At 41.5% G+C, this 19,145-nt stretch overlaps 1 protein-coding gene across 1 annotated transcript in view; it reads right to left on the reverse strand.

Annotated features, from left to right (window-relative positions):
• VPS13A (vacuolar protein sorting 13 homolog A) overlaps window positions 1–19,145 on the reverse strand; it is a 269,928-nt gene that overhangs the window by 25,899 nt on the left and 224,884 nt on the right. The window contains 4 exon segments of the mRNA XM_040417055.1: window positions 3,746–3,860; window positions 9,275–9,398; window positions 9,485–9,530; window positions 11,671–11,834. Coding sequence (XP_040272989.1) covers window positions 3,746–3,860; window positions 9,275–9,398; window positions 9,485–9,530; window positions 11,671–11,834 — 449 coding nt within the window.

Raw genomic sequence — 19,145 nt, forward strand, 5'->3', positions numbered from 1 at the left:
CCATGCAAGTTACAGGACAAATATATCACATTCTTTAAAATATCGATAAATGATGGAATTATTTGCTATATGTATTATCATACTGTATACCTGAAGTGTATGTTTCAATAGATCTACACTAAAATTAGGCTGATACGTTATGCGTCTCCTTAAAGGGATTCTGTCACCCCACTAAACACATATTTATTTTTTTGTGTACTTATAATCCCTATCCTGCCATATTGCCATACATTATGTTATTAATAATTTTCGTTCAGTAGATTTAGGCTAGTTTCACACTTGCGGCAGGACGCATCCGACATGCTGTTCACCATGTCGGATCCGTCCTGTGGCTGTTTCGCCGTGCCCCCGCTCCGTCCCCATTGACTATAATGGGGATGGGGGCGGAGCTCCGGCGCAGCACTGCGGTGCACGGAGAAAGCCGCCGGACTAAAAAACCTGACATGCAGTAATTTTAGTCCGGCGGCCTTAAGCCGTGCACCGCCGTGCTGCGCCGGAGCTCCGCCCCCATCCCCATTATAGTCAATGGGGACGGAGCGGCGGCCCGGGGGCACGGCGAAACAGCCGCAGGACGGATCCGACAGGGTGAACAGCCTGTCGGATCCGTCCTGCCGCAAGTGTGAAAGTACCCTTAGCAAAAAACGTACTTTTATGATATGCTAATTACCTTTCTACCAGCAAGTAGGGCGTCTACTTGCTGGTAGCAGCTGCAGAAAACCGCCCCCTCCTTCTGTTGATTGACAGGGCCAGCCGGGATCTCCTCCTCCGGCTGGCCCTGTCTGCATTTCAAAAATCGCGCGCCTGTGTTGATTCGGCGCAGGCGCTCTGAGATAAGGAGGCTCGACTCCTCAGCACTCCCTCAGTGCGCCTGCGCGGATGACGTCACCGAAAGAGAAGACGTCATCGGCGCAGGCGCACTGAGGGAGTGCTGAGGAGGCAAGCCTCCTTATCTTAGAGCGCCTGCGCCGAATCAACACAGGCGTGCGATTTTTGAAATGCTGACAGGGCTGGCCGGAGGAGGAGATCGCTGCTGGCCCTGTCAATCAACAGAAGGAGGGGGCGGTTTTCTGCGGCTGCTACCAGCAGGTAGACGCCCTACTTGCTGGTAGAAAGGTAATTAGCATATCATAAAAGTAAGTTTTTTGCTAAATCTACTGAACTTAAATTATTAATAACAAAATGTATGGCAATATGGCAGGATAGGGATTATAAGTACATAAAAAAAAAAAGAGTTTAGTGGGGTGACAGAAGCCCTTTAAATGGGTTTCATATATAAATTATATATGTGAAAATAATCATCAGCTGATTTGGTATATGACGCTGTATGAATTGGAGAGTTGGTTACAGCTGCATTCCTTCAGTGTTGGCCTAATGTGGAGAACACCTAATACAAGGTGACTTGTCATTTGTATATGGTTTTTTTCTGAATACAAATGGTGCACAGACGCATCACTGATAAATACACGTCTAAACACATTACCATGTTATTTTGATTTTTTTTTATTATGAGCACATGTGAACGCAGAGGCTCAGCAGTCACGTGTTGCTTGGGGAATGTCACCACTGAAGCCAGTAAATGACTGCAGCGGTCCACATGACCACAGATAGGACGTCAATAACTGCTGGAGAAAAGACTTAGTGGGCACAGGACCCTTAGTACTGGAATGTAGTAAATTTCAAAGGTATGTTTTTTCTCTTAGGCCTCTTGCCCACTACCGTATGCCCTCCGAGATATAGGGTCCGTGAGCGGGCCATATGTCCCAGAGCGGCATTGATCGTGTGCACAGCATCATAGATTACAATGATGCTGTGAACGTCGGTCCGCCCACTGGGCTATAGTCCTGCACTCAGTGTGGGACAATAGTCCCGCAGGCGGGCCGACGTGCACAGCATCATTATAATCTGTGATGCTGTGTGCTCCCGTGCACACGATCAATGTTGCTCTGGGACAAATGGTCTGCTCACTGACCGTATATTTTGGAGGGCATACGGTGGTGGGCAAGAGGTCTTAAATGGATTCAGGGCAAACGGTAATTTTTTTTTGTTGATCTATTTTTTTTATACTCTCTCTCTATAGAGCTCTGAGATTCCGTGCAAAATCCCCTGCACAGACATATCGTTGGAACATGATGTATACTGTGTATAGAAGCTTTCTGTCCTATTACTAGTGGTTGGTGCAGGTCTCTTTTAAAGAGGACTTCATTTTTCACCACTCCTGATGTGTTGGTTTTAGTAAATAATTGTATTGCTCATAATCTAATAATTCTGGAGCATTATTTCTTAGGCTGGTTTCACACAAGCGAATTCAAGGCACTGAACTCACAGCGTGTGTCTGCGGCAGCTCCCGTCCTGACCTCCCTAGCACTGACGGGGTCACATAGCGTTATATTGATTTATGATGCTATGTAACCCTTACTGTTCTGGAATGTATTGAATAACACCGACAGCATTATGTCAGTGTTATCCAATACATTCCAGAACTCTAAGGCTTAGATAGCATCATAAATCAATATAACGCTATGCGAACTGTCAGTGCTATAGAGGTCTGAACGAGAGCTGCCGCAGACATACGCTGTGAGTTCAGGGTTGAGGAACCTGCCCCCGAGGGCTTACAATCTACAAGGTAAGGGTCAAGGAGACAGGTTGAGGTGAGGGTAAATTATTTATACGTTTCTAGGTGGAATAAAAAAGGAACAGCACAACACAGAACTATAAATAAAGGTGCATCAGAATTATTATGACATCAGAATAGAAAAAATGACTAAAACATGCTTGTCAGAAGTGGTAACAGGTCCTCTAAAAATCTATGTATGTCTAAGCAGGGTATTTGGAGCTCAGTATAAAAAACACAGAGCTGCAGTTGCTATTAAGATATAAGAACAAATGGATGAGCACAGTATATTGGCCCTAAAAGCAAAACGATTAAACAAGATGAGATTTATGAAAAGAAGGTTAGATGGCTATTTAAAAAAAAAAAAACTATATATATTACAATGTAGAAACAGCCGTAATAAACTTCAGATTATAGTTGAATAAAGAATTTTAAAAAATTCACTGCAAATCAAATTTTCCGCAGATTAGTTGCCATGAATTGGCATCTGAGCCAAATTGATGCAGCAAAAAAATGAAATAGAAAATAGAATTGAAATATTTAACTTTAGGCAATAATTATCAAATTCTGTGGTAGCTTATACTTCATGGGTATGTTCACATGTAGCAGATGTGCTACTGATTTTCTGTCACAGAATTGCAGGCGTAAAATGCAGTTCCAGCAAAGTGATATGATATTTTTCAGGCAAATGCAATGACTGCAGTCATAAGGGTTATAGACCAAGGGACACACTATATGTGTGTGTAAACCTGAAGGCCGCAGAGGACAAACGGCAGAAAATTATAACTAAAACCGAAGAGCAGCCAGTTGCAGAAAAGTGTCAAAAAAATGTGCAACAAGTGAAAACAATAAAATGTAAAAAGTAAAATAATACAAATTCTAAATCCATTTTGAATAGAAAGCTTATGAGTGTTACAGAAATGAATAATATATATTGTCAGGACATAAACAGATTAGAGACAGAGCAGATAATGGCCCTAGTTTACAGTATTCTCATGTATTGCTTTCCATGTTTTTGGCTTAATAAAAGTTTGTAAATCTAAAATTCCCTGAGCTTGACAGTTTTTGAAAATCAGTTGATGGACAAGCACTTAAAAGACTTTAGGATTCTGTCTACAAATGAGCTGCCATCACCTGTAGCATTTGGCTTCCAGTTCCTTCCCTCAGCTTATATGGTCTTATAACGCCATCTTCATGAATAAATCGTGGGGGGCGCAGGCTCTCCACCTCATCAGAAGAGTCAGTAGCTCTATAAAGAAAAGGTAATCACATCATGAGCACTCAACTTTCACGTTAATACACACATTGTTTCCATGTAGCTTTATCGAATAACTGGAGCCAGTGACTACTGACTATTCTAAAAGGATTATTCACATAATTAACCCTTTCTACCGCGGGCCTGTTTTCACCCTCCTGCCCAGGGCATTTTTTGCAAATCCGACATGTGTCACTTTATGTGGTAATAACTTTGGAACAATTTTACTTATCCAAACCATTCTGAGAATGTTTTCTCGTGACACATTGTACTTCACAACAGTGCTAAATTTGAGTCCATATATTTTTCCTTTGTTTATAAAAAATCCCAAATTTACAAAAAATTTGGAAGAATTTCACAATTTTCTAAATTTGAATTTCTCTACTTTTAAGACAGATAGTAATGCCTCATAAAATAGTTATCAGTCATCATTCCCCATATGTCTGCTTTATGTTGGCATCTTTTGTAAATGTCATTTTATTTTTTTAGGATGTTAGAAGGCTTAGAAGGTTAGAAGCCATTTTTCTAATTTTCAACAAAATTTCCTAAACCATTTTTTTAAGCACCAATTCAGATATAAAGTGATTTTGAGGGGCTTACCTAATGGAAACCACCCATAACTGACCCCATTTTAGAAACTACACCCCTCAAAATTTTAAAAACAGATGTTACAAACTTTGTTAACCCTTTAGGTGTTCCACAAGAATTAAAGGAAAATGGAGGCGAAATTTAAAAATTTCATTTATTTATGCAGACTTTTCATGTTAATAATTTTTTCCTTGCAACACAGCAAGGGTCAACAGCAAACTAAACCTCAATATGCATTACTCATGAGTCTGCAGTTTACAGAAATAACCCATATGTGGTGGTAAACTGCTCTATGGGCACATGGCAGTGGTCAGAAGAAAAGGAGCACCATAGGAATTTTGATAGAATGGTTTTTGGGCACCATTTTGTATTTGAAGAGACCCTGACGTACCCCTACAGTGGAAACCCTCAAAAAGTGACCCCATTTTGGAAACTACACCCTTCAAAGAATATATTAAGGGGGTACTGAGCACTTTTACCCCCTAAGCATTTTATGGAATTTGAAAACTGTGAAAATGAAAAGTTTCATTTCTTCCAATAAAATGTTGTTTTAGTCCCAAATTTTTCATTTTCACAAGGAGTAACAGGAGAATTTGTTACCCATTTTCTTCTGAATATAGCAAAACCCTATATGTGGTGGTAAACTGCTGTGGAGGCAAATGGCAGAACTCAGAACGGAAGGAACGCCATAAGGCTTTTGCAGTGCAGATTTGATGGATTGGTTTATGGGCGCCATTGGTTTTTATTTTTTGAGTGATAGACTTTTGTGGGGGCTCATTTTTTGCGGGATGAGGTGACCTTTTAATTGGTACCATTTTAGAGTACATAAGACTTTTTGATCGCTTGTATTACACTTTTTGTGAAGCAAGGTGAAAACAAAAAAAGGGTGTTTTGGCGTAGTTTGAATTTTTTTTTTTTTAACAGTATTCACCTGAGGGGGCATATAATGTTATTTTTTTTATACAGCAGATTGTTATCAACGCGGCGATACCCAATATGTCTATTTTATTTTATTTTTTGTTAAGTTTTACACAGTAAATGCATTTTTGAACAGAATGAAATCTTGTTTTTGTGTTGTCATTTTCTGAGAGCCATATATTTTTTTTTTCCGGGAGATTGTCTTAGGTGGGGTCTTATTTTTTGCGGCATGAGATGATGGTGTGATTGGTACAATTTTGGGCTAAATACGCCTTTTTGATCGCTTGGTATTACACCTTTTATGAGGGAAGGTGACCAAAAATGTCTGTTTTGGCACAGTTATTTTACTTAATTTTTTTACTACATTCACCTGACAGGGTGGATCATGTGATATTTTATAAAGCCGGTTGATACGGATGCGGCAATACCTATTATGTAAACTTTTCCTTTTTTTTCCTATTTTGAAAAAAAATTTATTACTTTATTATGGGAAAAGTTTTTTTTTTTTTTAACTTTTTTTTTATTATGCAAAACTGTATTTAAACTTTTGTTTTTCCTTTTTTTTCCCCACACAATTTTTAAGGGTCTGATCCCCTGTACAATGCATTACAATACTTCTGTATTGTAATGCATTGGCTGTAAGTGCATTACACACTGTAATGCACTTACAGCTTCCTGCCTGTGAGATCCACAGTGCTGGATCTCACAGGCTGTCATGGAAGGCAGCCACGATGCCTAAGGAAGGCATCGGGCTGCCTTCTCTGCCATCGGGTCCCCGTTAGAGAAGTCACTTCTCGCAGCACCATACTATTACAGTGCTGGTCGGGAAGGGGTTAAAGGCTTCACACAGAATAATATTAAAGGGGTATTCCTACATCCTGCCTGGCGGGATAACTGCTGGCTCATGGAGAATGAATGGAGCGGTGGCTGCACATATGCCCGACTATCTCCATTTATTCTACATAAGAAGAGTACACTTGCGTAGTTGTTCCCACAACTCCCATATAAGTGAAAGGAGAGAGCTACAAGCATGCACGCAATGTTCAGAAATCGTCAAGTGAGGCATTCTGCTTACGACAATTCAAATACATATTGAGATGACCGAGATAGTGGAGGCTCTCTTCTCTGACCTGTTCAACGGACATGTACAATTTATATAATAAACAACTGATGGGAGGCCTGGTGGTATTGGGTGGGCTAACAAGGTTTACAGAGCACTATATACAGTCTGTATTTCCTTTTTGTAATTTGTTTCTACGTTTATAATGCATTGATTAAACATATTATTAGTGATTAAAAAGATGAATATCCGGTAGTGTGCTGGATGGTACTGCAAACCAAAAATGTCCCTTATTTTTAGCTGTAAATACGGACACAAAATGCATAGGAGGAGTGGTAACTACGTTTGATAATCGTTAGGTGCCATGGATTTTGTTCTTCCTGGTTTGAAAAGGTTTGCCACTTACACATGAAACATACATTGCCTTGCAAAAGTATTCACCCCTTGACTTTTTCCGGTGTTTTGTTACATTATAGCCTTAAGTTCAATGTTTTGTTAAAAAAGACCTTTCACCGATTATTACACTATGAACTAACTATACAGACATGTAGAGCAGGGATCTCACTGCACTTACTATTATCCCCGGGCGCCGCTCCGTTCTCCTGCTATGCCCTCCAGTATCTCCGCTCACTAAGTTATAGTAGGCAGAGATTCCAGTCACTAAGTTATGGTAGGCGGAGTCTGCCCTTGTTCTGCTCTACCGCTGGCCAATCGCAGCGCAGAGCTCACAGCCTGGGAGGTTATTTTCTCCCAGGCTGTGAGCTCTGCCATGCGATTGGCCAGCGCTACAGAAGAACAAGGGCAGACTCCGCCTACCATAACTTAGTGAACGGAGATACCAGAGGACATAGCAGGAGAACAGAGCGGCGCCCAGGGATAATAGTAAGTGCAGTGAGATCCCCGGGCGCCGATCTACATGTCTGTATAGTTAGTTCATAGTGTAATAATCGGTGAAAGGTCCTCTTTAATCTGAATTTTATCTGATGGATCACAACTCAATAGTCTAAGTTGGTGAAGTGAAATGAGAAAAATATTTAAATAAAACTATTGTTCAGAAATAGAAAACAGAAAATTGCCATGTGCGTATGTATTCACCCCCTTTGTTAGGAAGCCCATAAAAAGCTACGGTGCAACCAATTACCTTCAGAAGTCACATAATTAGTGAAATGATGTCCACCTGTGTGCAATCTAAGTGTCACATGATCTGTCATTACATATACACACCTTTTTTGAAAGGCCCCAGAGGCTGCAGAACCTAAGCAAGAGGCATCACTAACCAAACAATGCCATGAAGACCAAGGAACTCTCCAAACAAGTAAGGGACAATGTTGTTATAAAAAAATATCCAAATCTTTGATGATCCCCAGGAGCAACATCAAATCTATCATAACCAAATGGAAAGAACATGGCACAACAGCAAACCTGCCAAGAGATGGCTGCCCACCAAAACTCATGGACCGGGCAAGGAGGGCATTAATCAGAGAGGCAGCACGGAGACCTAAGGTAACCCTGGAGGAGCTGCAGAGTTCCACAGTAGAGACTGGAGTATCTGTACATAGGACGACAATAAGCCGTACGCTCCATAGAGTTGGGCTTTATGGCAGAGTGGCCAGAAGAAAGCCATTACTTGCAGCTAAAAACAAAAAGGCACGTTGTGAGTTTGTGAAAAGGCATGTCGGAGACTCCCAAAATGTATGGAGGAAGGTGCTCTGGTCTGATGAGACTAAAATTGAACTTTTTGGCCATCAAAGAAAACGCTATGTCTGACGCAAACCCAACACATCACATCAGCCAAAGAACACCATCCCCACAGTGACACATGGTGGTGGCAGCATCATGCTGTGGGGGTGTTTTTCAGCAGCTGGGACTGGGAAACTGGTCATATTTGAGGGAAAGATGGATGGTTTTAAATACAGGAATATTCTTTGCATGATTTGAGGCGAGGACGGAGGTTAACCTTCCAGCAGGATAATGACTCCAAACATACTGCTAAAGCAACACTTGAGTGGTTTAAGGGGAAACATGTAAATGTGTTGGAATGGCCTAGTCAAAGCCCAGATCTTAATCCAATAGAAAATCTGTGGTCAGACTTAAGGATTGCTTTTCACAAGCACAAACCATCCAACTTGAAGGAGCTGCAGCAGTTTTGCAAAGGAGGAATGGGCAAAAATCCCAGTGGTAAGATGTGGCAAGCTCATAGAGACTTATCCAAAGTGACTTGGAGCTGTGATTGCCGCAAAAGGTGGCTCTACAAAGTATTGACTTTAGGGGGGTGAATAGTTATGCACATTGACTTTTTCTGTTATTTTGTCCTATTTGTTGTTTGCTTCACAATAAAATAAAAAAACATCTTCAAAGTTGTAGGCATGTTCTGTAAACTAAATGATCCTCAAACAATTAATGTTATTTCCAGGTTGTGAGGCACCAAAAGTCAAGGGGTGTGTGAATACTTTTGCAAGGCACTGTAGAGAGGTGAGCTGGCCTTTTCTATTACATTGTTCCCTTCCATCCTAGCAAAGGCTTTTCAGTCTGCTAAATCACTGTAACAAAGCCTGACATTACTGTCTGTAGCAACAAGTGAAAAGTCTGCCCAGAGCAGAAAATAGTCTCCTGTATGGCCGGTGACAAGATTATAGGAAATTACGCCCAGAGTATTTCTTATACATCACACAGGATTAAATCTTTACAGAGCCTATATTTACCAAACAATATGTTCTCGTCGCCTATAAAAGACATGCAGGTAGCAGGGATCCGCAAATAAAATACAATACAGTGAAGACAACATCAACAACAGTTATGAAATCGAACTGTATTATAAAAAAGACTGTACATAATGGATTACCTCTTGATTCCCTGAAACGTGCTACTGGCCATGTCTATGATGCCTCCTGTTGGTCTGGTTACGGCACCCACTAATCCTTTACCGATTCCTTTAAAAAATCCAGCTGCGCCTTCTTTCTGAGCACCTAACAAATATATTGTGTAACATATCAGAAACCTTAGCAAACAGAATTGCATAACATTATTATCTAGACAGATTTATTCACTGTACCTTTAATTGGTTTTGTAACAATCCCTGTAATCCCACTGACAAAGCCCTGAGGAAAAAGAACAAATAGTGACTCACCTTCATAAAATGCTGTTGACACACTGCTCATAAGTGACACCAGAGAAACACTTTCTAAAAATTGGCTTCAGAAAGCAAAGTAAACACAGGGCAGATGACCAATTCAAAGATTTCATATACGAGTGTAACTCCCGCTACCTCAGGGAGTGAAGTTATAAAATCTAGAACACTGAAACCTCCTAAGAAATATCATGAGAACCATTTCCAAAACTATTGGTCCCGAAAAACAGTATTGAATACAATGTAGATTATTTTCTACCAGGACTAGTGATGAGTGATTTGATTTGCCCAGCTCAAATTCGTTAAAAAGTCAGCCTCATTGAGCAGTGAGGGATGACTCTTCTGCTCAGGAGACTCCTCTCCCGCCTTGATTGACAGGGCCAGACATCTCATCTAGCTCTATCAATCCCGCACCTGCACCGTTGCTCAAAGTACCCCACACTTAGAATACATATATACAAACTTTCCTTACATATGAATACACTATGTCTATAGTTTGGTCCACAAAATAAGGATAGCTTCCATATGCATTCTGTATTTTTATCACTTGCAGGATATTCTCATCCACAAATGCAGAATAAAATACGACATGCTGTATAACTTGTGAAATTGCCAAATGGATGAGGAAAAAATATTGATGTTTGCATGGACCCAAAGAAATGAAAGGATCAGTGTGTTATCTGCAAAAAATGTATCACACTGAAAGATTGTGTGCATTAGCCCTGAAACGAGTATTTACATATTACCGGTAATATTGACGAGTCCCCTGTTCTCCTGAGGGGAAGGTTAAAGAAGAGATACCTGCACATATCAGGCATTGTTGGCATATCCTGGGAATATGTCAAAGGTTCAAAATGAGAACACCCTCAAATTATGATTTTAAAAGCACCTACAGATTTGCTCCTGGCTGTCTGCTGCCACAGACTTAAAAAGTAACAGTTTTTTTGTTTTTATATTATTGAATCATTTAGGAGAATATAGGAAACTGTGTAATACATTTAATCCGAGAAAGAGGTTTCCTTCACCTCTTACCAGACTCCTCTCCTGCTCCCCCTTCTTCATCAACTCTCAATTAATTGCTTAAATCAGTCTTCAGTGGAGATGGGTTGCCTGATCAATCAAGGATCAGATTACATAGAAGTCTATGGTGAGGGGAGGTGGAGAAGGAGAAAGAGGTGCTGAGGCAGAGAGGCTGAGAGACTGACACAGAGACTGCTGCTGGTTTGTAAGTGAGGGTTTGTCTGTCCCAGAACCAACAGGGAGTTGCTAGTGACATGCCGACTAGCACATGTAAACGAAGAGGCCAGTCACTTGCTGCATGTTGTCACGGGACCAAGCCACTTTCTGTCTGTTGGAGACCAGAAATAGCACATAATATGGCCGCAGCACAGAAACGGCTAGACTGCAGACAGGTGAGGTTTTTTTCTGAATTGGGCACAGGTTCTGACCACTAGGTTGTCATCAGAGGCAAAAACTGCTAAAAATGCTAGATACAAATCATATACTGGTCAGTTATTCCCAATGTTAAGCTTAAGGAACAGTAACACTTCACTTACGGTCCACATCAGACACTTTCACATTTAAACTTCTAGTGAGAGACAAAGTCCAGGGCCAATTCTACATCGACATGGGAGAGAACCTCTCTTTGTTAGGCTAGTTTCACACTGGCAGCAGGAGTTCCTGTACATGATGTCGGCAGGGAATAGTCTGCTGGAGGTCTCTGGATCCTGCATTGCTGGATGGTACCGGAATGCATGCTGGCCCCATTAACTATTATGGGGTCCGGCAGAGATCTGGCCTCTACCCAACAAATATGCCGGGATTCGGCCAGACAAATACCGCTGTGAAAGAAGCCTTAGGTAAATGGACAGTTCACTGCCTCAATAAAAACCATCACTGATGTAACACCATTAATGGACCATTTTTTGCTAAGGTACAGAAAGGCTGGTCATGTCTAAGGCCATGCTTACGTTCCATATTGTGTAGCTCAAAGTGCACCACAACCACAAAGTGAAAACACAATGGGGGAAATTAAAAAATATGCTACATGTAACCAAAAGGTACAAAATTACAACCATCTGTTATGTTGTAGATTTCCAAATATCCCTTACAGATACAAGGCCTTTTCCTCCACGTGCAAGACCTTCCCTGATGCCACTTGGCTGCTTATTCATGGCTTCTCTCCGCTTTTGTTGATATTCTTCATCCATGGTGATGGCTGCTACACCTTTAGCCATAGCACTTGTGATTCGTGATGCTGCTCCAGCTAAGCCACCTATAAAAACCATTTGGCAAGCCAGACAAATATAAGTAAATGAAGGTGTTACAGAGGTAGTTTTCCTTAGGACTTATATTAAATTCTATGTACACATTTGAGGGAGAGAAGTTATTAATATTATTATTATTATTGCATTCTACTTAGCTTGGTCTAACAATCATTTTGCTATTGGTGTTTATTAAACTTTATAACAGTTTGTCTCCTTCTCAGTAAATTCCATCAGAGAGCTTTTCTACAGAGACGATAGAAGACAAACTGTTGACTTTTTTGTTAATAAAAACCAATGAGTAAATGATTTTTAACTGAAGATAAGTAGAATGCAGTAAGAAAAAATTGCCCCAAAAGGTATCCATACACTTTAACCACCTCAGCCCCCCTAGCTTAAACACCCTTTTTGCCACTTTTTACACTTCTGACCTACACTACTTTAACGGTTTATTGCTCGGTAATGCAACCTACCACCCAAATGAATTTTACCTCCTTTTCTTCTCACTAATAGAGCTTTCATTTGGTGGTATTTCATTGCTGCTGACATTTTTACTTTTTTTGTTTTTAATCAAAATTTAACGATTTTTTTGCAAAAAAATGACATTTTTCACTTTCAGTTGTAAAATTTTGCAAAAAAAAACGATATCCATATATAAATTTCTTTCTAAATTTATTGTTCTACAGGTCTTTGATAAAAAAAAAATGTTTGGGTAAAAAAAAAAATGGTTTGGGTAAAAGTTATAGCGTTTACAAACTATGGTACAAAAATGTGAATTTCCGCTTTTTGAAGCAGCTCTGACTTTCTGAGCACCTGTCATGTTTCCTGAGGTTCTACAATGCCCAGACAGTAGAAAACACCCACAAATGACCCCATTTCGAAAAGTAGACACCCTAAGGTATTCGCTGATGGGCATAGTGAGTTCATAGAACTTTTTTTTTTTTGTCACAAGTTAGTGGAAAATGATTTTTTTCTTTTTTTTTTTTTTCTTACAAAGTCTCATATTCCACTAACTTGTGACAAAAAAAAAAAAACTTCCATGAACTCACTATGCCCATCACGAAATACCTTGGGGTGTCTTCTATCCAAAATGGGGTCACTTGTGGGGTAGTTATACTGCCCTGGCATTTTAGGGGCCCAAATGCGTGCGAAGTAGTTTGAAATCAAAATCTGTAAAAAATGGCCGGTGAAATCCGAAAGGTGCTCTTTGGAATGTGGGCCCCTTTGCCCACCTAGGCTGCAAAAAAGTGTCACACATGTGGAATTGCCGTACTCAGGAGAAGTTGGGTAATGTTTTTTGGGGTGTCATTTTACATATACCTATGCTGGGTGAGAGAAATATCTTGGCAAAAGACAACTTTTCCCATTTTTTTATACAAAGTTGGCATTTGACCAAGATATTTATCTCACCCAGCATGGGTATATGTAAAATGACACCCCAAAACACATTGCCCAACTTCTCCTGAGTACGGCGATACCACATGTGTGACACTTTTTTGCAGCCTAGGTGGGCAAAGGGGCCCACATTCCAAAGAGCACCTTTAGGATTTCACAGGTCATTTTTTACACATTTTGATTTCAAACTACTTACCACACATTAGGGCCCCTAGAATGCCAGGGCAGTATAACTACCCCACAAGTGACCCCATTTTGGAAAGAAGACACCCCAAGGTATTCCGTGAGGGGCATGGCGAGTTCCTAGAATGTTGTATTTTTTGTCACAAGTTAGCGGAAAATGATGATTTTTTTTCTTACAAAGTCTCATATTCCACTAACTTGTGACAAAAAAAAAAAACTTCCATGAACTCACTATGCCCATCACGAAATACCAGGGGGTGTCTTCTTTCCAAAATGGGGTCACTTGTAGGGTAGTTATACTGCCCTGGCATTCTAGGGGCCCTAATGTGTGGTAAGTAGGTAAATGACCTGTGAAATCCGAAAGGTGCTCTTTGGAATGTGGGCCCCTTGGCCCACCTAGGCTGCAAAAAAGTGTCACACATGTGGTATCGCCGTATTCAGGAGAAGTTGGGCAATGTGTTTTGGGGTGTCTTTTTACATATACTCATGCTGGGTGAGAGAAATATCTCGGCAAAAGACAACTTTTCCCATTTTTTATACAAAGTTGGCATTTGACCAAGATATTTATCTCACCCAGCATGGGTATATGTAAAATGACACCCCAAAACACATTGCCCAACTTCTCCTGAGTACGGCGATACCAGATGTGTGACACTTTTTTGCAGCCTAGATGCGCAAAGGGGCCCACGTTACTTTTATGAGGGCATTTTTAGACATTTGGATCCCAGACTTCTTCTCACGCTTTAGGGCCCCTAAAAAGCCAGGGCAGTATAAATACCCCACATGTGACCCCATTTTGGAAAGAAGACACCCCAAGGTATTCAATGAGGGGCATAGCGAATTCATAGAAATTTTTTTGTTTTTGGCACAAGTTAGCGGAAATTGATTTTTATTTTTTTTTCTCACAAAGTCTCCCTTTCCGCTAACTTGGGACAAAGATTTCAATCTTTCATGGACTCAATATGCCCCTCAGCGAATACCTTGGGGTGTCTTCTTTCCGAAATGGGGTCACATGTGGGGTATTTATACTGCCCTGGCATTTTAGGGGCCCTAAAGCGTGAGAAGAAGTCTGGAATTTAAATGTCTAAAAATTTTTACGCATTTGGATTCCGTGAGGGGTATGGTGAGTTCATGTGAGATTTTATTTTTTGACACAAGTTAGTGGAATATGAGACTTTGTAAGAAAAAAAATAAATAATTCCGCTAACTTGGGGCAAAAAAATGTCTGAATGGAGCCTTACAGGGGGGTGATCAATGACAGGGGGGTGATCAATGACAGGGGGGTGATCAATGACAGGGGGGTGATCAATGACAGGGGGGTGATCAGGGAGTCTATATGGGGTGATCACCCCCCTGTCATTGATCACCCCCCTGTAAGGCTCCATTCAGACGTCCGTATGTGTTTTGCGGATCCGATCCATGCATCAGTGGATCTGTAAAAATCATACGGACGTCTGAATGGAGCCTTACAAGGGGGTGATCAATGACAGGGGGGTGATCAATGACAGGGGGGTGATCAGGGAGTCTATATGGGGTGATCATCCCCCTGTCATTGATCACCCCCCTATAAGGCTCCATTCAGATGTCCGTATGTGTTTTGCGGATCCGATCCATGTATCCGTGGATCCGTAAAAAAATATACGGACATCTGAATGCAGCCTGACAGGGGGGTGATCAATGACAGGGGGGTGATCAATGACAGGGGGGTGATCAGGGAGTCTATATGGGGTGATCACCCCCCTGTCATTGATCACCCCCCTATAAGGCTCCATTCAGATGTCCGTATGTGTTTTGTGGATCCGATCCATGTATCCGTGGATCCGTAAAAAACATACTGACATCTGAATGCAGCCTTACAGGGGGGTGATCAGGGAGTCTATATGGGGTGATCACCCCCTGTCATTGATCACCCCCCTGTAAGGCTCCATTCAGACGTCCGTATGTGTTTTGCGGATCCGATCCATGTATCAGTGGATCCGTAAAAATCATACGGATGTCTGAATGGAGCCTTACAAGTGGGTGATCAATGACAGGGGGGTGATCAATGACAGGGGGGTGATCAGGGAGTCTATATGGGGTGATCAGGGGTTAATAAGGGGTTAATAAGTGACAGGGGGGGGTGTAGTGTAGTTCCTATTCTCTCCATATTCTGAGAGATATAGTTTATTTTTATTTTTTGGGCGATTGTCTTATGTAGGGGCTCAATTTTTGCGGGATGAGGTGACTGTTTTATTGGTAAAATTTTGGGGGGCATACGCCTCTTATCGCTTGGTGTTGCACTTTTTGTAATGTAAGGTGACAAAAATGGCTTTTTTTGACACAGTTTTTATTAGTTTTTTTTACAATGCTTATAAGACGGGGTGAATCCTGTGATATATTTATAGAGCCGGTCATTACGAATGCGGCGATACCGAATATCTTTTTTGTTTTTCTTTTTTTTATATAGTTTTTATTTTAAAATCTGGGGAAATATATATATTTTTTTTTACTTGAAACTATTTTTATTTATTTATTAAAAACACTTTTTTTTAACTTTTTAAAAAAACTTTATTTCTGTAAACTTTTGGGGGTCTGATCCCTCTGCAATGCATTATAATACATTGGAAGTGCTGAGGAAGCGAGCGTCCTTCTCTCAGAGTGCCTGCACCGAATGAATGATGTACCTTCCACACGGTTCCCTATCTGACTGCTATTCAGCTACCTATGATTTGTCATTTACTGCAGGCTCTCTCTGTTTAAAACTTATGCTTTACAGCACTCTGCCCCCCGACATGTTTCGCCAAATTAGCTTGGCGTCTTCAGGGGATCGGGCAGTCTGCAGCAGACTGCCCGATCCCCTGAAGACGCCAAGCTAATTTGGCGAAACATGTCAGGGGGCAGAGTGCTGTAAAGCATAAGTTTTAAACAGAGAGAGCCTGCAGTAAATGACAAATCATAGGTAGCTGAATAGCAGTCAGATAGGGAACCGTGTGGAAGGTACATCACTCACTGCTAGTGAAAGATAGGAGCGTGAACAAGACCAGCTACTATGACGGACCACAGGCTGTGGTATAACAGAGCTGGTACTAGTTAGTATCTGTTGTGGCTGCTGGATACAAAGTAGCCAAACGGAGCTAAGATTACTAGAATCTAAATGTAATCCAAAGATTTTGGATAGATAACAAGCACGTCCACCAGGATCCCAAGACGCCAGAATATTAATCCCCATATATATATAAAGGAATTTCCATACAGACAGCAGGCCTAGCTGATAATTTTAAACGTTATTTAAGTTGTTTAATGTTTTAATCGAATACAATAAAAGTTTATGTTTTATTTTAGGAATTATCACACGTGTAAATCAGAGACAGCCATTGGTCTTACGGACCATTTGAAAAATAAAAATAAATTTAATTGTGTCTCAACACGTAGTGAAGGGTCACTCATAAGTTTAATTTTGCACCGAATGAAGACACGTAAGGTGCAGGCGCGGGATTTGAATTGCAGACAGGGCCAGCCGGAGGAGGAGAGCGCTCGCTGGCCCTGTCAATCAAAACGAGGAGGGGGCGTTTTTTTGAAAGGAGGATGCGGCGGCTATCAGCAAGTAACTGCCCTACTTGCTGGTAGCGAGGTAATTAACATATTATAAAAGTGCGGTTTTTAAAGAAACTAAGCCACAGAAAAAGGTAAGAGCACTATATATTGAATAATCGCACTATAAGGATTTTAATTAGCCCAAAAATGAAAAATGACTTTTGGGGGGTGACAAAAGCCCTTTAACCACCTCCGGACCGCCTAACGCAGGATCACGTTCCGGAGGCGGCTCACTCAGACAGAGTCACGCATCTACGCGTCATCTCGAAGGAACTGCAGGTAAGCGAATGGATCTACAGCCTGCCAGCGGCGATCGTTCGCTGGTAGGCTGTAGATGCGATTTTTTTTTAACCCCTAACAGGTATATTAGACGCTGTTTTGATAACAGCGTCTAATATACCTGCTACCTGGTCCTCTGGTGGTCCCTTTTGCTTGGATCGACCACCAGAGGACACAGGCAGCTCTGTAATAAGTAGCACCAAGCACCACACTACACTACACCCCCCCCCCTGTCACTTATTAACCCCTTATTAACCCCTGATCACCCCATATAGACTCCCTGATCACCCCCCTGTCATTGATCACCCCCCTGTAAGGCTCCATGCAGACGTCCATATGTGTTTTACGGATCCATGGATCGGATCCGCAAAACACATACGGACGTCTGAATGAAGCCTTACAGGGGGGTGATCAATGACAGGGGGGTGATCACCCCATATAGACTCCCTGATCACCTCCCTGTCATTGATCACCCCCCTGTAAGGCTCCATTCAGACGTCCGTATGTGTTTTACGGATCCACGCATCCATGGATCGGATTCGCAAAACACATACGGACGTCTGAATGGAGCCTTACAGGGGGGTGATCAATGACAGGGGGGTGATCAATGACAGGGGGGTGATCACCCCATATAGACTCCCTGATCACCCCCCTGTCATTGATCACCCCCCTGTAAGGCTCCATTCAGAGGTCCGTATGTGTTTTGCGGATCCACGGATCGGATCCGCAAAACACGGACACCGCGAATACGCAAAACACATAAGGACGTCTGAATGGAGCCTTACAGGGGGGTGATCAATGACAGGGTGGTGATCACCCCATATAGACTCCCTGATCACCCCCCTGTCATTGATCACCCCCCTGTAAGGCTCCATTCTGACATTTTTTTGGCACAAGTTAGCGGAAATTGATATTTTTTTTGTTTGTTTTTTTTGTTTTTTCTTACAAAGTCTCATATTCCACTAACTTGTGACAAAAAAAAAATCTCACATGAACTAACCATACCCCTCACGGAATCCAAATGCGTAAAATTCTTTAGACCTTTATATTCCAGACTTCTTCTCACGCTTTAGGGCCCCTAAAATGCCAGGGCAGTATAAATACCCCACAAGTGACCCCATTTTGGAAAGAAGACACCCCAAGGTATTTCGTGATGGGCATAGTGAGTTCATGGAAGTTTTTATTTTTTGTCACAAGTTAGTGGAATATGAGACTTTGTAAGAAAAAAAAATAAAAAATCATCATTTTCCGCTAACTTGTGACAAAAAAAAATAAATTTGAGGAACTCGCCATGCCCCTCACGGAATACCTTGGGGTGTCTTCTTTCCAAAATGGGGTCACTTGTGGGGTAGTTATACTGCCCTGGCATTTTAGGGGCCCTAAGGCGTGAGAAGTAGTTTGTAGTAGTAACTATGTGTAAAAAATGCCCTGTGATATCCTAAAGGTGCTCTTTGGAATTTGGGCCCCTTTGCGCACCTAGGCTGCAAAAAAGTGTCACACATGTGGTATCACCGTACTCAGGAGAAGTTGGGCAATGTGTTTTGGGGTGTCTTTTTACATATACCCATGCTGGGTGACAGAAATATCTCGGCAAAAGACAACTTTTCCCATTTTTTTTTATACAAAGTTGACATTTGACAGAGATATTTATCTCACCCAGCATGGGCATGTGTAAAAAGACAACCCAAAACACATTGCCCAAATTCTCCTGAGTACGGCAATACCACATGTGTGACACTTTTTTGCAGCCAAGGTGGGCAAAGGGGTCCAAATTCCAAAGAGCACCTTTAGGATTTCACAGGGTATTTTTTACACATTTTGATTTCAAACTACTTCTCACGCATTAGGGCCCCTAAAATGCCAGGGCAGTATAACTACCCCACAAGTGACCC

Source organism: Bufo bufo, chromosome 2 (genome assembly GCF_905171765.1).
Source record: "Bufo bufo chromosome 2, aBufBuf1.1, whole genome shotgun sequence".
Classification (NCBI taxonomy): Eukaryota; Metazoa; Chordata; class Amphibia; order Anura; family Bufonidae; genus Bufo; species Bufo bufo.